This window comes from Xylaria bambusicola (assembly GCF_022495145.1).
Source record: "Xylaria bambusicola strain CBS 139988 unplaced genomic scaffold F5B22scaffold_25, whole genome shotgun sequence".
NCBI lineage: Eukaryota > Fungi > Ascomycota > Sordariomycetes > Xylariales > Xylariaceae > Xylaria > Xylaria bambusicola.
Window position 1 is genome coordinate 170,581 of NW_025953578.1, and position 25,378 is coordinate 195,958.

General features: G+C 48.4%; 7 protein-coding genes across 7 annotated transcripts; 5 read left to right on the forward strand and 2 right to left on the reverse strand.

Moving 5' to 3' along the window:
* The first annotated feature begins 125 nt into the window (after positions 1-125).
* On the forward strand, positions 126-3,040 carry F5B22DRAFT_215891 (DRMBL-domain-containing protein). Its single transcript, XM_047969730.1, has one exon. It carries the CDS (start codon positions 342-344, stop codon positions 2,952-2,954), a length of 2,613 nt encoding a protein of 870 aa, XP_047830092.1. The 5' UTR covers positions 126-341; the 3' UTR covers positions 2,955-3,040.
* A 324-nt stretch (positions 3,041-3,364) lies between these two features.
* On the reverse strand, positions 3,365-4,488 carry F5B22DRAFT_215880 (like-Sm domain-containing protein). Its single transcript, XM_047969729.1, has 4 exons — positions 4,347-4,488; positions 3,706-3,853; positions 3,506-3,608; positions 3,365-3,446 (listed from the first exon to the last, which is right to left on the reverse strand). Exons 1-4 carry the CDS (start codon positions 4,358-4,360, stop codon positions 3,418-3,420), a joined length of 294 nt encoding a protein of 97 aa, XP_047830093.1. The 5' UTR covers positions 4,361-4,488; the 3' UTR covers positions 3,365-3,417.
* Positions 4,489-10,590: 6,102 nt separating this feature from the next.
* F5B22DRAFT_215948 (CCAAT-binding transcription factor (CBF-B/NF-YA) subunit B-domain-containing protein) lies at positions 10,591-12,298 on the forward strand. The gene has a single exon (XM_047969731.1). The coding sequence runs from the start codon at positions 10,955-10,957 to the stop codon at positions 11,888-11,890; it is 936 nt and encodes a 311-aa protein (XP_047830094.1). The 5' UTR covers positions 10,591-10,954; the 3' UTR covers positions 11,891-12,298.
* A 6,273-nt stretch (positions 12,299-18,571) lies between these two features.
* F5B22DRAFT_609643 (uncharacterized protein) lies at positions 18,572-19,540 on the forward strand. Its single transcript, XM_047975158.1, has one exon. It carries the CDS (start codon positions 18,694-18,696, stop codon positions 19,402-19,404), a length of 711 nt encoding a protein of 236 aa, XP_047830095.1. The 5' UTR covers positions 18,572-18,693; the 3' UTR covers positions 19,405-19,540.
* A 74-nt stretch (positions 19,541-19,614) lies between these two features.
* On the reverse strand, positions 19,615-20,971 carry F5B22DRAFT_647271 (uncharacterized protein; the record flags this gene model as incomplete). Its single annotated transcript, XM_047978842.1, has 5 exons — positions 19,615-19,856; positions 19,914-20,049; positions 20,182-20,327; positions 20,384-20,485; positions 20,698-20,971. The coding sequence occupies 5 exons, from the start codon at positions 20,969-20,971 to the stop codon at positions 19,615-19,617; spliced, it is 900 nt and encodes a 299-aa protein (XP_047830096.1).
* A 1,064-nt stretch (positions 20,972-22,035) lies between these two features.
* On the forward strand, positions 22,036-23,226 carry F5B22DRAFT_647272 (uncharacterized protein; the record flags this gene model as incomplete). The annotated part of the gene is made up of 3 exons (XM_047978843.1): positions 22,036-22,598; positions 22,653-22,761; positions 22,816-23,226. 3 exons carry the CDS (start codon positions 22,036-22,038, stop codon positions 23,224-23,226), a joined length of 1,083 nt encoding a protein of 360 aa, XP_047830097.1.
* A 1,104-nt stretch (positions 23,227-24,330) lies between these two features.
* F5B22DRAFT_647273 (uncharacterized protein) lies at positions 24,331-25,064 on the forward strand (the record flags this gene model as incomplete). The annotated part of the gene is made up of 3 exons (XM_047978844.1): positions 24,331-24,454; positions 24,504-24,652; positions 24,768-25,064. The coding sequence occupies 3 exons, from the start codon at positions 24,331-24,333 to the stop codon at positions 25,062-25,064; spliced, it is 570 nt and encodes a 189-aa protein (XP_047830098.1).
* Positions 25,065-25,378: the final 314 nt, after the last annotated feature.

Below are 25,378 nucleotides of genomic sequence, written 5' to 3' on the forward strand. Positions count from 1 at the left end.
GAGGAATATACTGGTGAAGGCTGTCTACCTAGGTACCGGTAGTAAAGTTCCAAAGTCAGGTGATGGCGCGCGCCTGAACACGCCGCCAACCGCGTCCCCGGAAACTGCGCTAGCTCAGGTGCTAGTGCACGTCACCAAAGACGCCGAGGGGCAAACTCTCTACTCCCAATCCCAATCTCTCGGCAATACGACTCGTGAACGACTCCGGTTCTCCAGTTTCCATTTTAAAGCCAACCCACGGAATAGATTCTCCAACAGAGGGATTTGGTACGTGGGTTATACTTGTGCATTCTTACCTTGATCGTCGATTCAACTGTGATACGGTCCGGGCTTGTAGCGCCATGCCTACCAAATCGGCGACCCCTCGGAAACAACCAAAGCAATCCAAACTCAACTTCAAGCCTGCGCAAGCTACCAGCACGATACATAACGGGAAAAAGAACTCTACAAGCTCAAACGGAAACATATTGAATTTCTTCAGCAAGGTGGAAGTTGAAGAACAGCTATTCCTGTCGGAGTCCTCTACTGTAGTTCCTACACAGCCCAGGTCACCTACATTCGTAAAGAATGAAGATATATATGGCACCGAGAACTGCGCCCAGAATTCCTCATATGAAGACAGCCAGAAACCTTTTAAGCGACGTAAAATCAACCACGATGATGGGAATACCCTGCAAGCCGCCGGTGTGGAAGTGTCTATTAAAGGGGAAGAGGAGGCTATAAATGAAGATGAATTAGTACAAGTGCCTGTCCGACCAGAGCCAGCAAAACCGCGACGAGCGAGGGGTCCATTCCTGGACGACTCGGATAGCGAAGACGATGTAGCCGAACGAACTCTAAAGATCACTTTGCCAACACATCCCTCCTCACCCACAGAGAAGCCGGGTGTTTCTGTGCCATCAGCGCCGAATCTACCCGTCGATGAAAGTTGCCCTGACCCGGATGATGGATCCAATATGCAGAGGTATGAGTCTTGTGATGGCCAATTTGAGGATCTTGAAGATTTGGAAGGTCTCTTTGGTAACGACTACGACGACGAATTCGCTAATGATGGAGAAGAGTATCGTGAACGACGATTCATGGAAGAGCAGGCGAGACTCGAGGCTGAGGAACCAGGAGACTACATGGCGCAGGCTTGCCCTATTTGCAATGCAACTTTAGACGGTATCACACCAGACGAGGCGACTGTTCACGTCAATGCTTGCCTTGATGGCAATCCACTTCCTACACCAGCTACAACCTCTTCTTCACCTTTAGGGGATGGTAAAGTGGGCGCTCCCCAAATGAGTAAACGTTTTGCCAAAGCTGCTGTTCCTCGACCGGGTCAGGTTAATCCCATCAACCTTGGAAGCAGCACGAACAATCCAACGTCTGCTTTTAGCAAGCTAATGTCCGGTCATGCAGAAGACTCTGCCTGGGCTTCTGCCGCGGCAGCTGAACATGCCTCCAGAGGCAAGCCGGCGTATCAAAGAACATGCCCATTCTATAAGATAATGCCGGGATTTTTTATATGTGTGGATGCCTTCCGATATGGTGCTGTTCAGGGATGTAACGCCTATTTCCTCAGCCATTTTCACAGCGACCACTACATAGGTTTGACGGCGAATTGGACTCATGGCCCTATCTACTGTAGCAAAGTGACAGGCAGTCTTGTCAAAAACCAGCTGCGAACGGCTTCAAAATACATAAAGGAACTTAAATTTGAGGAGACGATAGAAGTGCCGGGAACAGGGGGTGTGACTGTCACTATGGTGCCAGCAAATCACTGCCCAGGAAGCTCTCTCTTTCTATTTGAGAAAAAAATAGGGAAGGGTTCAAATCCAAGAATTCAACGAATACTACACTGTGGCGACTTTCGAGCCTGTCCGGCACATGTTGCACATCCCTTACTAAAGCCTGACCTTGTGGATACAATATCAGGGAAACTCAAGCAGCAAAAAATCGATATTTGTTATTTAGACACCACGTACCTCAATCCTCGGTACTCATTTCCCCCACAAAACGATGTCATTGAAGCCTGTGCAGAATTTTGCAAGGCATTATCAGGGGATCCAAGTACAGCAGACGAGGCATTCAATGGGCTTAAACGTGAGAAGGGTAGCACAACAGTTAACTCATTCTTTACTAAAGAGAATGGTGATGCATTGTCATTAACAATTAAGTGCTCGGACTCTGATAGCGAAACTCGAAGCGATCTCAAGAACAGGCTTCTCGTAATTTGCGGCACCTACTCGATAGGAAAGGAACGTATTTGCAAAGCGATTGCGCAAGCGCTCAATACCAAGATCTTCGCCTCCCCATCTAAGATCAAGATCTGTTCACAGCTGGGTGACCCAGAGCTTACAGCACTGATGACCTCCAATCCTTATGAGGCGCAAGTTCATATGCAGATGATAATGGAGATTCGTGCCGAGACACTTCAGGACTACCTAGACTCATATAAGCCGCATTTCACACGTATCGTCGGATTTCGACCGTCTGGGTGGAACTTCCGCTCCCCTACCGCTACTGCGAAGAACGTCCCTGTAAACACATCTCCCGGCTCCGTCCCTACGACGTCTATATTGCATAGTGATGCGTGGAGGACGCGGTTTAGAAGCAGCGATTTTGTTGCCCAGCGTGGAAGCACGCGCGAGGCCATGTGCTTTGGCGTCCCATATTCCGAACATTCAAGCTTTCGCGAGCTCGCCCTCTTCCTCATGACTCTACGTATCGAAAAGGTTGTCCCAACCGTGAATATAGGGAGTGAAGTTAGTAGGAAGCGTATGAAGTCATGGACCGATCGCTGGCTGAGCGAGAGAAGAAAAGGAGGCATCGTGAAAGTTCTCGATGACGACGAGGAAAATCTTAGTGAAAAGCGAAAACAGCTTATAGAAAGCAAGAATAATATGGAACACGGAAAGCCTAGGCTTTGGGACGGCAAGGATGGGAAGGGAGGAGGTGTGTATTGGTAACTACTATTTCCCCAGGGCGACTAGTCTATATATATAGCGGGCGATCAATAGCATTTGGATGGGATAAGTAATAGCGCTGGGCCTGAATCATGAAATAGAAGCCCCTGGTATCAATGGCGTCGTAGGATATATAAGTTTTCTACTAAACTCTGAAATGAGAGCTCATGGTTCATGCGAAGTGCATCTAGCCATTCAAGAGCTGCTGCTGTTTCTCGCGCGTGGGTCGAGTATTGTATGCCAACAATGTCCACGCCATCTCCGTCCCTTCTAACCTGTACATTTTATGTGCGCGTGCCTTTCAAACCAGAGTTAAAAGAATTGGTACCGATGCCTTTGCTCGCATTGTTTCTCTCCTAAAATCCGCTGCGGCTTCCTGTAGTGCATCTTTCTTTGATTTCAGATTGTAATTCACTCGCTAGACCCCTTTCCTCGCTGTATGGCTTAAGACTAAGCAGTGATTGCTTCACTTCCCCTTACCAGCCTGGTTCGCGGCTTCTGCAACTAGTGTTAAAAAGGAACAAACTGAGCACCCGCAGGATGATGTTACTGACCTCTTCTCGTAGCGTCTTCTAGAAGTGGGACATCAACTGCGGCGGCTGGTAGGTGTACATATCGCACAACGGAGCCACGAATGAAGACGTTCTTGACGGAACTCTGAGAGTGGTGTTAGTAAACGATGGAGGAGATTGACAAAGCAAATTAAGGTCGATCGAAGAATGCGGCGACGAAAATTTCGTTGTTGGATACGTACTAGATGCGGATACTTGAGTTCATCAACGACTTGAATGTCGTCTAACTTGATGTTAAGGTATTGGTCGACGCTCTTGAGTGTGCCCCGAATCTGGATGTCGTTCTTGAGCTCGACTGTCACCTCATGGTCGATGAGCGTCTTGAAGAAGCTGGAATTTAGTTTTTCGTTAGCATGAAATGACATGCGTGGAACCTGGCCATAACAACGATGGAAGCACCCGGCGTAAAGCACAGTCTCGTACACTCTACAAAGCACAAGTTGACGCGCCGTAGTTCAAAGAGGCAGCCAGAACTCATCATCTCCGTGAACTCACGAGCCATAGCTCCTGTCAGAGCCAAGCCGCAGTCACATAATAGAGAGAATATATAGCATCAGGCCCCAAATGCCACCTCTCGCTGAGCTACTGTTTTCCAAACTAAGAAAGCAAACAGCTCATAGAGAACCAATTCATGCTGTCAGATGGACTGGGTACATGGTTGATCGACTGTTATGTCGATATGCCAAGTCCGAAAACCGTGTGCACTCATTATTTCTCCAATCTGCAGACGTGACAGAATGCCCAATAAAAGATCGCTAGAACGACAAGAAGGAAAATCGCAGAGGGAAAATCGCAAAATATTGGGCAAACAGAAAAGTCTCACCTGAAGAATAGCATCCTGTCATAAGTATCAATCAAGAGGCCTTACGATAAGCAGACGATTGATTTGGTAGATGCCGGCGCTGGGATTGAGACCTATGCTTTCCCTTCCTATGATCATGGTAAAGGTACAAGCAGGTCAGGTATCGAGAAAGTGGGCCCTCGGTGCTCAATACAGTCACGTGATAATTAAGCTTCCAGCCTGAGCATTGTAAAGTTCTTTATGAGCTTATCTTATCACCCCGCCAAACAACTACCTAGATCCATTGTACCTCTGTAAGTATAGGTATAGCTTAGGTATCCTCGAACATCCTCATCATTTAGTCGGATTGCCAATATTGGTATATCTGAGAATCCGTACTGCATCATTTGAACATGCATCGGTACAATGCAGCTACACACCACCAACATCTAGCTTTCACTGGCTTCGGTCACTTCATGGCATCGTTCCTAGCTAAGCCTCCATGCATCCCACTTGTGTATGATGAACTACCCCAAGTATATCTGATGGCTTACGATCAGGCCTGCAGATCTTAGCAGGGTGACTGCAAAAGCAGCGTCGTGCTCATTCGCAGGAATGAATTCCTTGCCCGATCATGCAAGGGACTAACAGCGCGTGGGAAAGAAACAGTGCGGTAATCATCCAAACTTCGGCTCCCTGCCATCCGCGTCAAGTCGGAGAGCCTGGGTTGTCCAAATATAAAACTAGGTCATATTCCGATATGACAGAGGATGACCTCGAGTGTCGTACGTATGTAAGAAGCGCCTCCCTCGGTGAGCTGAGTTTCAAGGGAGACGGATTGTTATCATTATCCGTGCAAGGGACGAGTCCTAACGTGGAACGCAAACTTTGCTAGCTCATAGCTGTGCTCATTCTGTCACAAGGGCTAAAACTTTGGTGCACTCAGTCGATATTCTCGTACTGCTAATGTCTGGAAGTAGGGATGACCGTCCGGCTTTCTGCCTTGCTACTTATTTCTCGGCTTGGCCGTGGGCTAGCCTGGAACAAACTCGTTGAACATGGTACCGTTGTGTGCGACTTGAGGATACACAAATATTCCTGGATATGCTGTGCTTCGCGTCTAGGTTGACGTAATGACTATTCCCGCTTGCACCTCGATTAATCGATGGGAGATAAGCTACTACATAGGCGCATTCGGATCCAGAGATGTGCCAATACATACCGAGTTTATCTACTAGGTATTAACTCAATAGGTAGCTCATCAATCGGGATGCAGCACATAGCTTCACGGCTGTAAATAAATAGAATAACCTCGGACACGGTGGTTAGAGTACGGTACACCGCCCAGGCGAGCTTACAGTAAGACATCGCCGCGGTCCTATCTGAGGACCCTCTATTCCGTAATAGGGAAGGATTGAGACTAAAGGCAGCTCCTCTTGAGATCGCGATGATGATGGTGGGGATCCGAACGCGCAACGCCTTGCGCGAAATCCCCATTAACCAAAAAAACCACCTAGAAAACAACTTACGGTACCGCAACACTAAGCGTGAATATGCATTGAGACTATGAAATCTCATTCTCTCACCACACTTCCACATAGTAGAATGTGCAGGCAGGATGGAGAAATAAAGTAATGGAGCTTTATTCTCGAGCACAATATGAGTTATCTCACTAATGCATGACTCGCAACAGGGCTGGACACTACCTACATACATACCTAATGTAGGTAGGTAGGTAGTGAAGTGGCTGATGGAGTTTCCCAGCCACCAAAGCGAAACTGGCGGGGGAGCGGTGTTTCAGCAGTTCTGCTGACCAACGTACGACTAATAGCAATCAAGCATTGACGTCGATATTAGCACAAGAGAGCTTGACAAGTCATACGACGCTTTGTGGTATACAAATGTATCCTTCCGTTCCATCGCCAGAGTAGGATCTTGTACCAAGCGGTAGTATACAGATTAGGTACGTCCATGGCTCCGGTCGTGGGACGGCAGGTTATGTCATGGGAACGAACAGAATTGATGCCCGAAAAGAAGCCGATTGTGTGTGTCGCTCCAAGCATCGCCGATACTACGAAGTAAGTAGCTAGCCTAAGTAAGGAATACGGTACCGAAACCAACCAACACGGTGTGCACCCAAATACTATGTATACTAACGTGGTAGCAGTCTAGGCTACCGGTACCTATTTACCTACCTACTCACATAGTACTTAGCATAACTGCCTGCTAGGTATTCAGGCTTGATGGATAGAGCGAGATTCGACGCAACGTAATAGCAATGCTAATATACTACTATGTAATATGCCGGTCTCTTAGGCGAGCGAGGGTCGGGCGAAAACAGCGGAGTGGGGAACTGTTACCCTTAAGCACGGAGGTACTTACTTAGGTAGACGATGTGGAAGCACGCCGCGATTGCATCCAAGCAGAGACAGACTCCTGTTGACGGGGTGAATGAGAGAGCCAAGCGGACGTTGACGATGCTGGCGCTGGCGCTGGCGCTTGATGATGATTATGACAATGATGCTGATGATGTTAATGATGCTGATGTGCGTCGCAGCCGGACAGGCGGTGGGTGATGTGATGAGTTCAGGACGTGCGTTGGCGGCGCTTGGAGGTGTCGGTGGCCAAAAAAACCTGTCTGGGGGGTGGTTTTGCGAGAACTCCCCAGAGAGAGCAGAGGCCCGCCCCCTTGGCATTGAAGCCCTGGGTAGCGCCCTGGGTAGCGCCCTGGATAGCGCCCTGGAGTGAGAGAGAGTGAGTGAGTGACGAGTGGGGATGTACAATTAGAGCATGGTGTAAGTACCCTACGCATTGGATAGTTCTGGATGGTCAGGTACAGCTTAGGTATCTCAGTACCTCAGCCATCCATACTGGCACCTCTCTTACCTCGGGATTACTCAAGTATCTGTGCACAAGAGTACCTGGGTAGTACCCATGTGCAGGTGGCATGCAATACCCGATGTGTCTAGGGCAGAGCCAAGAGATACCTGCACAGATATGTACTGTGGTATGGATGTCTTTGTGTAGGTAGGTACCTATCTCCGCTGGGTGCAGGCGGTGGAAGTATAGTGGCCCGGGCCGGAAGGATGGATTGGGTAACTGTCCTACCAACAGTGGCGTGGGACAGTACTCGAGGCACAGCGTGGTGGTACCTACTCCCACCTACCTAGGTACTTGGAGACTGCAGATCCGTCTTCTCTCTCTCTGTTCTCTCCTCTCTCTGCGAGCTCCACGGCAGGCCCCACGGCGAGATCTCAGCAGGCCTGCTGATTAGTCAAAAAACACGCCCCATTAAAGCACCAGGCCCCTCAGTGTATTTTCTTTGAAATTTCACTCGCTTCTGCCGAATTTTCACCAATCAATCTGCCCTCGCTCGCCTCGGTCCACCACTTGCCAGATTCCATCGAATCAGTTGCGAGTTTTTCCTTCCTCATCCAACACAAGACGAGCTTTCCCCCCTCCCCCCAGCGACACCTTTACCCATTCGTCTAAGTATTCCTGAAACTGAACACACCCTCGCCTCGCCAAATCAGATCCCGCCATTCGTCGTGGCTCACTATTGGATTGTATTTCTGGTCCTGAACTCTATCAGACACCCGGTGTTGCTATTGCTGTTGCTGTTGTTGCTTGCCTGTATTTGCCTGTATCTGTATTGTGTGCCTCCCGTACCCATTACCTATCGCAGCCTACTATACGGCTACCGCACAGACACCGGTAGATAGACCCTATCGCAGCAGCAGCAGCAAAGACAACAACACCCTAGGGTTTGTGTGGGCTGCGCGCCGCTTCGACGATCGCTGCCTCACCACCGCACCCACGCGTCTCGTGCTGTCTGCTATCCCTCTATCTAATCGCACTTTACAGAGATAGGCAGCGAGCTTGCAGGCCTAACAAAAGAAGAAAAAAGAAGAGCGAGAGAGAGAGAGAGCGAGGGATCAATAGAAAAAGAGGTAGTCTACTGTTCCTTTCCCCAGTCTACTTGCAGAAACAACCTGGAACACAGTGGTTGCACAAGATTTCTACTTGGCTACATGACCCTCTCCGGCCTGTCTGTCAACCACGCCCAAAATTGAAAGAGATATAAAAAAAACAAGTCTTGGTCAAAAACAGGGTACCACAACATCACTGCGACGCGAGCCTGCGACAATTCGCAGCCCTATAACCTAGGCATCTTTTGTCCCGCATACAACTATCTATCTACTATTAAACGCATCGGACATCGCATATCCAATAGCCACCTCTTTACCAACTGAGCAGCATCTTGCTACAATAAAATAAATGTGAGTTTATTGATTTCGCTTTTCACATCCAATTCCTACCTACCTACCTAGCTCTGGACTCTGACTGTCATCGTCGTCTCTGGCTACTTCCCTTTTTTCTGTTGTCAACTTGTACTAGCAGCATTGCGTCTTTATGCGTCGACCCTTTTTTGTTTTTCTCGAATCAATTTTCATAACACGATACCCCATATTATTCCTTTCATCTGGATGGGACTCCAGACCCAACCTGGGGTTGCTCTTGACCAGCTCCAGCCACTCAGCGGCTCAGCGCAAAGACGAAACGGCAGGGTCTTGGACAGACCCGACAAACCCACAACCCACATTCCCTATCCAATGTACTTCGCTCCGTTATTATTTGACCCTCTTTGCGACGAGGTTCAGGAGACCTATCAATGCGAGCAGTGCTCCTCTCACCGTTGCCATTGGCTATTGCCTTGATATTGAATATCAGGTGATTGAGACTATCTGCGGATTGGGTTCATTTGATCTTGCCAGTGCTTGATCAATCAAAGCGCCGCTGCCTCTCTGTCTTGAGGATCGTCGCTCACTTGGGACCCTCAACCCTCGCGACTTATACTCTACAAGGAGTAAGTGGGTGAATGCATTCCGTCCGCCCTACGCAATGCCCCGAACCACCACCAGCGCCCCCGGCTCGTCGGTACCGACAGCTCTCTGTCCAAGTATCCATTACTGTCCCATCTTGTCTTACCTGCGCTGTACCGCCACGGCCTGCCCGCAAGTGCTGTGCGGTGCTGCCTAGACATGCCTAGCTATGTTTAGCTATGCCTAGCTGTTATGCTCTGCTCGAAGATGCGACTTCGAGATGTACCAAGGTACTCCGTGCAGTGTGCCCTTTACCATGCCGACTTGAACATGGGCAGGCGCCATCTAATGCTGATCTGATTCCTTCCCTGCCCTTATTTCTTCTGCCGTTGCCGTCATGTCTGTCTGTGCCCTACTTGCTTACGCTCTGCTTCTTCGTGGCCCAGCTAACGTCGTTATCTTAAAGACGGCCTAGACATCCACCAGTTTGGCAACCCACAGGGTGAATCCAAGCACTCGGGAATTCGTTTGGAAAAAGGTATGCACTTTTCCCTACTCTCTTCCACACCAATCCACCCGGCCACCACTTCCCTTTCCCCATCTGCTCGTCTGCAACGATACATGCACACACCACCAACTGCCATGTCAACTTGTTCTTCGCCCACTACGGCAATGTGATAATTGGATTACCCTCTTTCAAGTCGCAAACTCCTCCACCTGGGGCACCATCCATCCGTTCTTGCGTAACTTGCATCGGGCCTTCCCTTTTCTTTCCTTTGTCCCTTTTTCTCTCCCACACCCTCTTCCCCTGGGTGCAGCCAAGTGCTCCATTATCTCCCAAAATGAGACTATCCATCTGCTGTTTGACCTGTGGGAGAATTGTATGCCATGCGCTCCCCAGCCAATCACCCCAGCTCAAGCCCTGAAATGTTGGATAGCATGTTTCTACTGTAGTCTTTTGCAGCCCGACTTTTGCCCTAATCGTCAGGCCCCGTTTGTCAGGCAGGGCCTGCTTACTTCGCCTTGCGCGACGGCCGGTCCAGATGTTGGTCCTCCAGTTGCGCTGAGCTGGTCGACAGGGTGGGCCTGGCTCGTGCATATTCCGTCATGCATGCCAGCGCATCAAGTAGTGGTCCAGCGCGAAAGAACCAGCACTGTCACTCACCCCCGCCTCCCTCGCATCGTCCGAGCTGCCCTCATATACTTATTACACTGTGTCTAATGCCTCTGGTTGGATAGATCCCCACAATCATATAGCCGTTGCCAGAAGCTCTGGAATCAAGACCTTGAGAGAGCTGTTTCGCCAAAACAGACCTATTTGCCATTGGTGCTGCATTGGATTGTTCGAGCAGCCTTGCACATCGCCGAGCACTCACGTGGTCGTCATACTTCCTTTTAAGCCTGAGAGTCTGAGGTACGAGAAGGTCCGCCCCGCAAAGCCATTCTACTTGCATATGCCGTAAAGGCCGGCCACCTGCGTGCACCTACCACATCACCTAGTGCCAGCGCATCCACGCATATCCAATAGATTGGGTCGCATCCAAGCCTACCTCATCGCGGCTACCCAAGTGACGAAAGACCCTCCCAACGCGTTGTGCCCTATACCAGTCAACCATCCCACCCTTCATCTCGAAGCACAGGACAATCTAACAACGGGTGCCATAAGGGTTATAATTATACAGAGATCTTACGCCACGGATTTAACAGCAGTTATCGAATTGGAAGCTTCAACTCAGACGGCTTCCTAAGATCGAAGGAAGCAGGGATATCGAAGCTCGAAGACTGCAAGCTTCTCGCCGCCAGTTCGCGCGCCATCCATCGCCAATAATGATGGACTACGCGCAATATCAGCAACCACCACAGACGGCGCATTCTGGTTACACGAGCTCAGGTGCTGGAAATAACATCACATCTCCTACAAGTCACAGCTTACACCAGCACGGTGTTCAAACCTCACCTATCCTTCCCTCGCAACATCAAACTTCGGCACCCGGACAAGGACACAATATGTATCAGACACAGTACGGCGTACCTCAACAGAGCATGCATTATGGCATCCAGGCCGCTGCGATGGCCGCAACCGCTGCTGCAGCTGGTGGAACGGGATACTCCAGCTACATGCCGCCCGACCCCAATATGACACAAAGCTCACCGAGGATGGCTGCCGGTTCGAAGAAAGAAACCCGGGATCCTCGCTCGCCGCAGCAGATGAATAGTGTTAACCAGCTTAGTCAACGACGAATGAGCCAAGTCACGAGTCCAGGAGTACCCAATGCGCCTATGATGAATCACACGGGCCCTCGCTCAGGCGTCGCCCCTCCTATGCCACCAGGCCAGACGATGCAGCCTCCGCAATCCCCAGAAATGGCAGCTGGCGTTGAAGAGTCGCCACTCTATGTCAACGCCAAACAATTTCACCGCATATTAAAAAGACGAGTCGCCCGTCAGCGCTTAGAAGAGGCCTTACGCTTGACAAGCAAAGGCCGAAAACCATATTTACATGAATCTCGACATAATCATGCCATGCGTCGACCTAGGGGTCCTGGCGGCCGTTTCCTTACTGCGGAAGAAGTCGCCGAGATTGAGCGTAATAAAGCTGCTGGGGAGGACAAAGATGGCACCAGCGGAGAACCAGCCGATGCTAAAGTTGGCTCAAAGAGGAAATCTGAAGCAAATTCAACAACACCCAATAAAAAGGCCAAGACTACAGCTACAGAAAGCCCCGAGGATGAAGAAGAGGAAGACGCTGAGGACGACAGCTAGTACAGGTGGCCTTGTGCCACACCAACATTTGCTTTGTCAGCCATCACGATGTTACGACTTGTTTGATTCTTGCTGCCTATACCATTTCTTATCTGGCTCTTCTCGGGGAGATGGGAATCATGGGAGGGAGTCATTCGGAAACGACGGAGCGTTGTTTTTATACTGCTTTTGAAAGGAATAAGCCGACGCGAGTTGGTCTTTTCTCTCGTATATGGGACCAGGTTTCCCCGTGGTGTTTCAACAGCATGTCGGCAGGCGCCGGGACATTCGCTCTCGATCTTTTCCTAAACATTTTCCCCATCGCTCGCGCGATATGTTCCGCCTCTCTACTTCATATTCGTTTAATTTTGTTGCATAGTGTCGAGACCCTGTGGGTAGGTTGGTAAGAAGCAAGATTGCAGGATGAAACGCGATGAACGGAAGGATACCCCACTACATTACACTTGCCAGTGTTGAAGTACTTATTTAGTCTTTAAACTTCTTCGATTCATGTCTACTATGTTGAGCCGGGTGGCAAATATGTCTTTTTCGGTTCTCTTTTACGAGGGTTCACACACAGAGAGGTCCGGTTACCAATGTCTGTTCAGCGTGTGCTTGGGAGGAGGGCAGGGGCGTTAAGCCGCCAGATTTGCCAGGTCAAGGAACATATCTCGAGACAGCCAACAGTTACAGCAGCAACGGCGACAGCAGACCCATTCGAATTGGAAAAAAAAAGGGTGGCATACCAAAGCCATTAACATGCTTACACCAGGATGGAAATAGACACTTCACTAGCAATCCGTCACCGGATGTAGGAACAAATAAATGATAACATGAAATGACCCATGATTTTCTACATGAGTTGAGCCGTGGTTCTAGTCTATCACTTCTTGACTGGTTCAAGGGATTGAATGACGTAAAAAACGGAGCAGGGTTAACCAACCAAGCCAAATATGCGCCGTCAGCTCTATACCACCTATTTGGTTTTGTAGACTGAGCCCGCTCCGCTTCTCCATCTACGGCTACGTGTATGCAACACCTCTCCCAGTAGATGACAACAGTACCTATATTCGATCAGTGTTATATAGCTTGCCTCCCTACGTATTCTCACTGCTACTCATACCTGCCTTATCGCTAAGCTTAGACCCTCTTCCCCCCACCTCTATGGGTTGGACTCTGCAGTACCGATTCATATCCATCGATCGGGGCCTAAAATTAGGCCATTTCGCTTGCAAGGTCTGACAGACTCGGCGTGCCATTCGTCTACAAAACACCACGACGCTACGACGATGCCGCGGGGCGCATATTCATGCTGTGCGGTACTTACTGTGTCATTGTCTCATCTACCTGATCCCGACTCTCTGGCCTATAGGTAGTGTATGTTCGAGATGAGTGTTGTGAGGTGATCGGAAGGGAAATCGAAGAGGTTGGGCCCTGTCCAGCCGCCAAGAAGCAAAGCTCAGCCGAAACACCTCGGGGCGCATCCAGCAGGTGTTGGTTCTGCGGGCGCTGTCGTTGCATATCGCATATCAGCCCAAGGGCAGTCATCTTCTCTCACTTACATGTGTGTGCGACCGTAGCTCATCTACTGTGCAGCTGTACATGTTACTGTTACAAAAATTGCAGGGGACTAAAAGGACAATTAGTACCTACCTCGCCCGTTTGCAGGGGGGTAGAGGCACGCATTTCTGACTGCGACATAACGAGAGAGCGACTCAATCCGAGACAGGTTTTGTTGCTCATCTTCCATCTTCCATGCACCGCCCTTCCAGTCAGCACCGGTAATAGCCGTTGCGGTATAGGCAGGCGGGCTAGGCACAGCATGATTACCGCTACTGAGTACTACGTAGGTAGGTCCATGGAAAATGTAGCAGAGGGAGGGGCTCAACGTCGTCCTCCATAACGGCGGTGAGCCAATTTTTATCAGCCAGGGCTCTTCAGGACCGAAGACCTCCGTGCTCAAAAGCTAACTCATCGGGTAGGTAGTATACTTCGCAGGTCAGAATATACCCAACAGGGTCGAGGTGGTATTCCAGCAAGCAACAGAAAGTCGGTGTAACCATGCCTCGCAGCCGACGGGTTTGGCCTTTGCTCTTTTTCTCAACTATTATGCTTACTACCTGCCGTATGTACCAAGTATCCTATTGCTACTATCCATAGTATATCCATATGTGGTATATTGCGTGTATGTTACGATACGCCATCACTGCACTATAGAGCCGGCAGAATTCTCGGTGACGTCGTTCTCCCGATCCTTACCTCGTCACCTTTCCCTTCACTTGCCACGGCGGGCAGGCCAGGGATATACAGTGGTGAAGGTGCTAGACGTACGAAGTAGGTCCTGCATCCATCAGAAACCGTCGTCCACTACTTGAATGGGGTGGCGCTGTCTTGTTTTCCTTGCGTCGTTTCAACGTAGGTAGCGCCAGAGAAGGCAGCAAGCATAAGGCGACTAGCCAAGGTAGCGGTAGATACGACAGTATGATTGACAATGCTACCGTACCCGTTTTGCCGTGCTTCACATTTAACATCTAGGATGGCATGAGGCTCAATGGATTAGACAAGCAAAACAACAAGATCTCTGTCCCAGGTCGTTGTCTGCATGGCGCAATAGTCCACTCCTTGAGTGTCGCCGCATCCTGTAAGTGGCCCAGAATCCTCACGGCGGTCCACGACCTTTTCCCATTTTAAGAACCGTTACGGTCCTATCGTGGGCGATGCCCTCTTCTGGGTTGCCCGTTTCTGTTGTAGGGTGGATGGACAGGCCCGACGTTGCATGAGGTGGAGAGGAGGGGCTCGTCTCAGCTAGTGGCTGGCATGACGAGTGATAGACGATGCGCCATACTTCAATCCGGGCACGAATCAGGGCTCAGATGGTCACGGCGGCACCTGAAGTGAAGCCCGACGGTCAACAAAGTGGCGGCCATCTCTGCCTGGCGCTCCAGTCTACCTAGTATACCTATTGGTGTACCATAGCATACACAGATATATACTTCACTTGCGGTTTGAGATGGAATACGATTTAATCCAGTGTTTTCAGAGACTCGGGACTCGATGAAACGTGTTGGGTTTGACAACAGCACCTCTTGGTTAGTACTATCGAATAACTAACGTTGAGTTAATGCTAGTTGAGTATTGAGATTCACATGCATCAATTTCCGAAACGCCACATTTCTCGAGTTACGAGGCCATGATCAACCTCTGTCCATCTTCTTTTCCTTGATTTCCGAAATTGTTCGCTTCTCAAGTCTAACGGAACCCAGCGGAATCCACCGCCTTGCCGAGGGATTTAGTGTAGAGCTCAGCTTATGCTATTTCCGGGCCGAAAACTTCCGCCGCTGGCATCGACTTTTTATCTTCATTACAGGCAAAATGTCCGACTGGGCACTGGCACAAGTAGTCGTAGTAGCGTAGGTCTACTGTAAGCTAGTGTACGTCTTTGTCTTCAGTCTAGAATCCTAAGACCATCACCTTGGTTTTTCAGCCTCAAATAATCCTTTCACCTTCGCGTGATCCCAATTTTCGACGTCCTACCACACCTCGCGACGAGGTCCACCACTTTCCCAGAACCGCAACGAGCTTACCCCGGTCGGCCTCGACAGAGTTCAGGCGAATGAGAATCATTAGATGCGTCTTCTGCCGTCTGATTCGACGTCAATCCCCCAGATCTCATCAACTACTGGAAGTAGATGTCCACACCAATCGCGCTTAACACCACGCTTGTTTCTTGTCCCTGAAGCTGTTTCCCGCCGTCAAAAGTTGGAGGGGGGGATTTGCCGCCGACTGGATCGATTCCGCTCCGATGCAACGGGGTGAAAACACACTAGAGTTATTCAGTTGTAGCAAGGGACATACATGACATCCCCCCATACTACAAACCATCTACACGTACCGGTAGTAATACTGTACCCATTAAATTACCTGTCCATGCCTCTTTGTTGTCTTGCACGTCCCGTAAAATCGCACATGGTGGGAATGGCCAGAGGTATGATGCTTATCTCGAAAGTTTAATTGTTTTTGTTTTTGTTTTTCCCCAGGCTTGCTGAGCACAACACCCATGAGAAGACGACTATCATTACTTGTCCCATGGTAATACTCAGCTTGCTCTTCACATCGCTATTTAACCATTGCTACGCTACATCTAAGTACACAACGCACAATAGACTACAGCCCAAGATAACACAACAGAGCGCCATGACCACTAATATGACGAGGATGGCTCTCAGCTGGATAGCCAGTAAGATTGTTCCCGGCACGAATTCAAGAGTTTACGGAAATCAGCTATCGCATTATTTTGTCTCCATCTTTCCCTCAATACGACGCGATGTTGTGTCCTAGGTTAGGGCGACCAAGCGGCGTGGGCCAAGACGACAATTTTCGGCCCCATTCCGGAAATGATAAACTAAGTACTTCTTAATAGGTAATTCATTCTCGTTGCTACCTGCTTCTGACCTGCCTAACTTACACGCGACGACCACGCCCCAGCAGGCGTACACTACACTACGTTACAGAAACCCCTCGTGACATGTGAACGGACTCTGGGGAAAGAATACTTCCCCGTGCTTACTTATTGATTTCATTTCATTCTTATTAGCTTTTTCCCACTCCTTGTTCTGAGGAACGCTCGGTGTTGTGACGGCCCTGGCTGAGGCTGATGAGATCGCCGCCTCTTAATCTCGCTTTTTCTAAGCAACAAGTAAGAAAACCTGTTTACTAGTGTTGATGTTGATGAGGGTAAAGGTTTCCATAGCTTTATCGTCTCGTATCGCAGATGGATTGGGAGCCGGATATGCGGGATTATGGCGCCTGTTAACTGGTTTTTGCTAAAGGCCTTTGAAGTATCAGTAACATTGGGTATTAATATTATCGATATACTTGGCGTGTAATGAGGTATTGAGTGTAACGTGGTTCGTTTCTCGGTTCGTGGCTTGTTAAGATTAAGACAGTTAACTAAACAGTGGATGCCGTTGACTGTCCAAGACGCTCATTAAGTACTAATGATAAACTACCCAAAAAAAAGGTCATTTGTCGATTAGTAATATCATTGAGGCGGCGGATAGCCAGCCTGAGTTGAGTGGTCTGCTCGCATACCACGTCATAGAACGTTGTGTAATATATTAGCTTGGGGAACTTTTCAGAATTTTCCAGTCGTTAATGGTTGAGGCGCTCAGTCTTAAGTGGCGAACAATGATATCGTGGTATGCAGGCGCTAAGTGCTAGGGGATGTTGTCTCATGGCGAGGAGAAGAGAGGCTTGTCTACAGTTGGGTATATTGTTTTAGTCTGTTTAGACTTGGCACTTTAATTCCAATCTTTCACTTGCCCAAATGATATTGCGGATGTATATATGGAATATCTACTCTGTTACATTAATTTGTATGGGTCAGAGGGATTATCAACTATATGTTACTCTCGCAACAGTTCTATACTTCCAACTTTCGGGAATTCAATCTTAGAGGCACTAGGTTCGGCTAAGAGGCACGTTACTATTAGTTAGTAATAGGTGAGAACAAAAGCACTACGGGTTGATTAGCTACGTGACCATTGAATCGGTATCTTAGCTTTTGTTCCATATTTAGGGTTCGAAGTGATAGCATGCTCCCAGAGGAATGTGAAACGGATGCAGGTTAGTCTGTCGGGTCGGCCTCGAACCAATTCAGTTTGAAGTGGTGAAGACAACAATGCTACATCCAGGATTTGCAGAAAATCACTCAACCGAATCACCCATTCCTTCGAACGAAGGCAGTATCATCTCATTTCAATATAAACCTAGGATTTGCGCTACACATTATTTCCCCATTTATCTTTCATTGATTGTGCAATGATCAAAGTGGGAAGATCGTAGACTCTGTGTTTTCCGTAGACCTCAAGCTTTACATATTACTGATTAGCCTGGAAGTGAGGTTATCATCTTAGTTTTGGAACTGCGACACGAAATCAAACTCATCAAGTGATAGTCGGACTGCTTACATCAGGACCTGCCACACTTTCGGACCTTTTAGATACTCCCGGTCCGTTCGAAAACGTTATTCCCCTCACAGTTAATCTACGGCAGCAGTTTAATATTCGATAATGCCATCCAATGTCCAATACTAATGCGTGAGCGGCTTGGTTCTCGAAGCTAGTCAGCTAAGCAACATTATGAAGGCATCAACTACAACTGAATAGCAGTTTCGACAATGTGGTGGTCGTTTCTGTTGCACCGCTCTGGACATTACATATAGGAGAACCTGTTTCAGCACCGCTAGATTATTAGCAGTTAGATAGGTGCGACCAACGAATCCCCGATATTGAACAGCTTGCTTTTGTCATCCCTTCAATTTGTTCTCTCTTCTAATTCTGTTTCTCTCAATCTTTTTTCTTCATCTCCTATTTCCCATAGTTATGAGTTATAGTGAACTCAATGTATACAGTTATATTATAGATATAGATGAGAATGCAAGTACAGTATTATCAAATCAATGGTTACATACGGCGTGTCATTGAATCACACCAGGCTGTAGATCTCAATAAAGTATGATTCTTTTGACTCTATAATTATTATATGTTTGACAGTAAGGTTCGAAACTAAGATGAGCCGTCGCGATTCGTTTCCTCGCTGGCGGCGTTTTACGTTGCTCTACGCTATGCAATTTGCATTTACATACGTCCAAATCGATGGCTTCCCCAACTTGCATCGAACCGAATTACACTTCCTGCAATGTCTGACTCTGACGTGAGAGCGTAGAGTGGGGCACCTCTTGTTACCTACTGCAATCCGCTCATCTCAGCTCAAACCATCACTAAAACCTGACACCTCTATGAAGAAGTGTGACACTATTAATCATGAGTAGCGGGCGGATCTCATCGTGGACCAGATTTAAGCTTCCCGCCAAATCTCTTGGGCCACACCTTTTCAAACCCTTGGCAGCAGGCAATAATGATCGCCTACATGACGCCTATTATGGCTCAATAGCTGAAGCAAACGATGAGCACATGCTCGTGGTCATCTGGGAGTCACGCGAGGATTTCGCAGCATACAAGGACTCTGCCCAGTACCATGAACTCATCAGCAATCTCAAAGCGGACACAACCTCTACAGAACCGTCTACTCATATCGTCGATTTCGATAAGATAGCTTTCTGGTGGCGCTTCGGACCAAACACCGAGATCCGCACCGTGTATTTCCCCGCTCTCATCCCGTCAAAGACGCGCGATGCCGTGACACGCCTTAAAGGCCTTGTTTTAACAATGGGCATTGGCATTGATGGTAGCAAAGCCCACTTCTCTCCATACAACGGCGTGCCCACTTGCGGTTGGGCAGAGGGTTCGCAAATTTGGATGAATCAAGACACAGTCGCCTGTTTATGGTGTCACTACTGGAAGGATCGAGAGGTTGAAGAGAAGTTTAAATTGACGGAGACGCGGCCTCCCAGAGATGGAGAGGAAGACAAGATTCTGATACTAGAAGCCTTTGAGAGAGACTTGAAAAGTTGTGGCGCGCTAGGGTGGGAGGATATTCATGTCGACTTCAAGAAAGTACCCAAGTCTGCTTGACGCGAGGCAATATGTAAGCCTCTCTGTTTAGGACCCGAGGCGAATAAGCCACATTGAGCACTCGTTACCAAATTGAAGTTGTTTATGATTCTACCCTACTTCATAACAATCTAATACCTGCTGCCTGAAAATGTGCTTTGAAATACAATCTAAGCCCTCAAAAATAAGCGTGCTTATAATATGGTTGCGCATATCCTCCATTTTGCGGATCTAAGCCACCCAAACACCCTGTGGCAGGTCTTGCTTGTACAGCTGGAATCTCGCCAGCATACTCACGTAATCCCCTGCAGATCTCTTCGGGTTTGCTGGTGGCGGCCTGTTTGCCGATTTCGAGTTGGCAAACGTGAATTGCGTGTTCTGTCCTAGAAAATATGCTAAAGCATAAAATGTGTAGGACTCTGGGTTTTGAATAGCTTTTGTTGTCCCAAATCTTACAATAGAGTTCAGGTTGTCTGTTGATGAAATTGTTAGCTGGAGTTTTCGATACTACATGGTTTCTCGTTATTTACAGCTATGATCTGGTGTCGCTTTAGTCCCGAGAACGAGGTGGAACATCTCATGGAATAGTGTCAAGGAGTGAACTTGTAATGTCGAGACCGAAACCTTTTCCTTTGTAACTGAAGGGACATTGGCAAGAGTATCTCCCTATTACACACACGAGAGTCAGTAATTGCCAGATAAAGAAGGGGTTCTGCTCATTTTTTGGGAGTATGCAGGAGTAATTAATGAGGCCCAAAAACTGCCTGAATGGTAGAAGTATAACTCCAGAGAACTAACCTGGGTGCCTAGAAAATTGCCGATACAGAGTGTAATGGTGCTCGGAGCGGTTTGATCTTGGGTCGCTGCTAGATTTTCACTATCTGAGCAATAGTCCCCAGAGTCTGCCTTTAGATATTGTCGAAGGTCGTCAGACCAGAAAGGCACTTGGCATAATGATCAGACAACACCCCAAAGAGTTAAACGAGGAGAGACCGCGTACCTAAGCCGGTCGTATCCTTTGGAAAGACGTCCTGGACTTTCTTTCCATCTACACGTGGGAGTCCAGTTACGTCGTCGAATGCTACATCGTCCCATTTTTGCTCTATATAGGTAGGTCAGTATATTCAGTGGTTGAAGAAATGCATTATTTTTGAATCCTTGCCTTCTAACCAGTCTGAATTGCAATAAAGCCTTGGCTTTCCTCCTGGAGGCACGCTTTTCAGGTTGAGAACATCAACTACTTGGCCGATTGGTCCTGATTGAGTAAGAAATCAGCAAGCTCCATTTCGAATGTGCTGAAGAGATGGCAAATACCTCCGGCCTGTGTTGCATCATCTTGGGGGCCAATACTGAAGAATGTCTTCAGATACTTCCTACTATCTTGGTCTGTAGCTGCTGCACCAGTTGAAGCAGAGTTTGCCAGAGTCACGGTATCTGCAAACCATCCGTCAATGTTTTTCCCGTCGCACCCTCCCTTCGTGGTGCCTGACTTGATATCAAAAACATCACCAACAGAAACCCCCTGGGTTACTGATGTGAGTATGCCGAGAATAAGGGCAATTGAAACCAATGGTGATGTGGACGACATATTTGTGAGTGGCTTTGAGTCGATCAGGCAGGGTGTGCAGATAGTTTCTCGCAGTTTAACTAATAAAGCAGTTGGTAATTCAAAGACTACAGATTCATATATATGAGGATAAAGGACCAAATCGAGCGTCCGGAAATCTGCTATATGTTAAGGGAGTGTCGTACCTACAACTTCAATCCCTTCTTCACAACTAGTTATAAGCTAAATAACATAGGTCTGTGAGACGAATGAACCTCGATACCACAGCCCAGTCAACTCAGCTTCTACATAGGGTAACTATTCCTACAGCCTCCTATATTACGTTCAGTCTTGGTGGGATGGCGCCAGATCAAAGTTATGCAATGTTTCATATTAAAATAGACACAGCACAATCTCACTTCGCCGTTACCCCAAAGTGAGAAAACTGCATGATTAAGCAACTTGGTCAGCAAGCCACCCGCTCGGACGAAACTCAAAGAGACGACGCAAATGGCTTTACCGGTTATTTGCATTCCTATGGAATGTCTTTCCTAACCAAAAAAAAAAAACTATTTCACCGCGAGCGATCACCCGGCCTCGACTGGCTGAGATGGCCGTGGCCGAACCCGAAACCCCGGCTGCATGGCACCGCCTCCCTGTAGGATGTCGCAGTCAGGCCTAGCCGACTCGCATTGCGAAGTCCTATAATAAATCCAACATCCTAAAGGGTTGTAAGTTGCACTCGTGGCGGCTTAGTCACGAACCCTAGTGATTTACTCTTCAATGCAGAGCGCCTGATCAGCTTGTTTCAACTCTATTATCGCACGTCGTCAATTTAGGATCAAGGAGAGTCTGAAGTCATCCTCGCGTTGTGAATGGCGTCACCTGCAAAATAAAAATAACCCAATACTACGGCTTGATCAGATGGTTAATACGGAAATAGCAGGGTTGAATACAGCGAGACTCAGGTTCCAGATATATGTTCAGGGACAGCCTTAAGGCGTTGAAAGTTCGATGTCTTTCAGATATTTAACATTGGCTTCATTTGCTTGTTCCCCATAAACATAAAAACCAAATCGAATGAAATAACTCCCACAATAAGAAATATGATTTGGCTTCAGCTTCCTCTCTTATATTTTCTCGGTTGCATTAGCATCGTCGCTGGAGCTCACGCCGAGGAGTATCGCAACATAGCAGAGAACAAGATTTATGTGCCACGAAGAGCGCATCTAATTCAGAGGCAGTCAAACGCGACAAGCTTCTCGCAGTCACCTTCCCTATCCATATCAACTTCATCTCTTCCAAGCTCATCGTTCACTCCGAGTTCATCTTTCCCGTCTACTTCCTCTGTAACCCAGTCAACCTCATCCCCAGCTCAAGAATCTTCGTCCCAAAGCTCAGTGCCTCCATCCTCTACACCACCAACGTCATCAACTACCTCCGAAGGTTTGCCGCCGTTGACTACTTTTCCGCCGCCAACGAGTGTTTCGACATCGACTGTGTCCGTCACTACTGCCACTCATACCAATGTCGACGGGACTGAAGTGCCAATCCTTTTTGGATGTTTCTTTTGCCCTGCTGGACTAGCAGGATTGCTACTATTTGGTATCCCAGATGTTCCGGGCGTCTATCCACCACCTCTTACCCCGCCGTTCCCGGGGTTTCCACCGTGAGAGCCGTCCTTTTCTTCTTACGAGTGGAAGTATACTAATATGCCATCTAGTGTGACGATCGGTAGCGACGGGGTTCCGACAGTAGATCCAGAGGATTCATCAACAACAACAGATGAGCCATCCTCTACTACCACAGCCTCAAGCGATTCCTCGTCTTCGGTGAATATTCCCACTAAATCTTTGTCAGCATAGATTGACACTAACGGGCTCTAGGCAACCTCATCTACTAGTTCAAGTACGCCAACATCAACAATGGTGGCTGTAACGTGGGAGCAATGGTCTAGCACGGAAGAAAGTACTAGCGATGATGATGCAGCAGCGGATTTTGCACAATCGCAGATCAACTCTGCTTTTGGCGTTAGCACCACCTCGACATCATCAAACCCAGTATCAACGACATCGTCATCGGCGATTAGCACACCATCTGAAGCTAGCTCGACTTCTCAACCTGCCACTACTGACAGTGGAACGCCGTCGCCTTCAACGTCAGTATCCGCATCACCTTCGTCATCAGAAGCGTCGCCGACGAGTACCCAGCCTCCCACAACCTCCGCACCAGCAGGGGATCCTGGCTGTATGACCGTCACGGATTCAATGGGGGGTACTTTCACAGCATGTTCATGAGATAAGGTGTTGTTTTAGATTATGTCCCGTGATTTCGGACGGGCGTTGGTCAGAAATCCAGGGCTGAAGGGCAGGATGCAGTTTTGGTGGAGAACCGTACCTAAACTGGATCAGCAGTTGACTTGACAGCCAATTAGTACAATTGGTAACAGCCCGACAACTGTAGATTTAGCCTTGCTCTTTATATAACCTTGTCGTTGCTGTGGAGCTTCTCAGGTGATCGGAAGTGTAATCACCAGGTTACTTAGGTCTTTGAAATAAAGTAACACTCTCACATTCTTTGGTCAAGCCTTAATCTTACGGGGTCGCGATAACAGAAGCACAACTGAGAAGCCGTTGGCTATTATTTGAATTACTCGTTAATTGTAAGGTGAAGAAGCAAATACCCAGAAGTCGTTAGCAATGCGTAGGATCACTTAAGTGGATTATGCAGCCATACGACCAGAGCCGTAACTCTTGACTAAGTTCTCGAGCCCCTCAGGAATCGCAGAGGAACATATAATTTACCCTTTTTCTTCCACCACACCTTCCTGACGGCAGCCCCTTGGAGGCCGTCCTCTGCTACCTCCCCGGCAGGAGGGCGTTCCGAAGGCTGTGTTCGATCCTTATATGTCCCTGTTCTGTGAATGGTGTCACGACAATCTGATGATTGTAACACCGATGAATCAACCCCGTACCTTGTTCTGTGCACGTGCCTTAAGTCCTGCCATCGGCGTTGCCTCTCAGCCTCCGCTTGGGTAGCTGCTTCCCGTTGGCCCTTGGGTAGATCCAAAATCTCGTCACGAATCTGGTCTCGTCTTGCTAGCTCTCTTTGGACCATCTCGGGACTGAAGGCACCGGGGGAAATTACTGTCTCCATCAGCCGAAGGTCTTAGGTCTGATAGATGATACTTACCATCCTCTAAATACTTCTCCTCCAAGACGTTCAGGGAATCACCATACCGACCAATGAGACGGATGTTACAGAGTTGAGAGAGGACCTCCTCCGAATCGATATCGAAGAAGCAATCCCGGTGTTCTGAGAACACGTTTAACTCGAACAAGTAGTTCTTACTCGAAAGGCAAATTTATGAGCTGGATAAAAATGACGCCAATAGCGAGGATATGGACGTAAAGGATGCTAGCAGGACGTGGGAGACGCTAACGCAGCGGTATGATACCGGCAATGAAGAAGCGCAAGTCCGCATAGACCTGATCGTAAGGTTACGTGCGATAATGAAGGAGTATCGTATGTTGGCATTCGCGTGTTATCTTGCACTCAGGGCTAACTTGGCCAGATGAGGCTCTCCTGCTGCAAAGCGAGATTGCAAAGCTGAAACGGCCCAGTAAACGCGCCCATGACGCTTATAGACAATGGTTTAATAAGAAGCCATACCCCGCTCTTGGTGGACAGGCGAAGACATTCCTAGATGACTTGAATGACCTCGTTGCCCTCAATACTTCGGAGACTGACCTTCTGTCCCTCATCCTAAGGCGATACTGGTCAACTAGGGCAAGCACCCCAATTACTGAAACTCATATGCTCTGCTGACATGCCGCAGGAAGAGCTGTCTCGGGATGGACTTCACCGCGTAGGAAGATTCAACGAGAAGTCTATCTCTATCGCAGTTGCCGTTATTAACGTCCTTGTAGCTGCGGTTCTCTTGGTTGGCTCCATCACGGGCCTCTACTTCGTCACCAACGATGCCGCTAAGCTTGGCATGATTGCAGCTTTCACGGCCGCGTTTGCTTTGAGCGTTGGTGTGATGACGAGTGCGAGACGAGCCGAAATATTTGCGGCCACTGCAGCGCAAGTTGCGTCCCCGTTGTTCGGTCACATAAAGCTGATTGAATCTTAGGTACGCCGCCGTCCTTGTAGTGTTTGTGAGCGGAAATATCCCGATGCCTACAGCATGAGGAATGATTGTATCATCGCCTGCCTTTCTGAGCGTCTGAAACAACAGTGCCATCATACCGTACACGTGTTACCCTTCCCCAACTGGATGGATGGGAGACCACTGGACCTTTTCCCACTTTTAGCTTCATCCGTATTAGCTACATTTCTGCCACTAAGTAGAGTTGGCCATCGGGATATGGGAAGATTCGTTAACTCCGGTCAAAAACTCTCGAAGAGTAAACCTTACCACATTTACGCAAACTTCCAGTCATCGCC

Bases quoted from the DNA above. Each gene is read 5' to 3' on its own strand.
- F5B22DRAFT_215891 (XM_047969730.1), top strand. From the start codon at position 342: ATGCCTACCAAATCGGCGACCCCTCGGAAACAACCAAAGCAATCCAAA.
- F5B22DRAFT_215880 (XM_047969729.1), bottom strand. The intron at 3,609-3,705 runs GTACGTATCCAA...CACCACTCTCAG, and splicing joins AACTCAAGTATCCGCATCTA to AGTTCCGTCAAGAACGTCTT. The intron at 3,447-3,505 runs GTCAGTAACATC...TAGTTGCAGAAG, and splicing joins AGAAGACGCTACGAGAAGAG to CCGCGAACCAGGCTGGTAAG.
- F5B22DRAFT_215948 (XM_047969731.1), top strand. From the start codon at position 10,955: ATGATGGACTACGCGCAATATCAGCAACCACCACAGACGGCGCATTCT.
- F5B22DRAFT_609643 (XM_047975158.1), top strand. From the start codon at position 18,694: ATGAGTAGCGGGCGGATCTCATCGTGGACCAGATTTAAGCTTCCCGCC.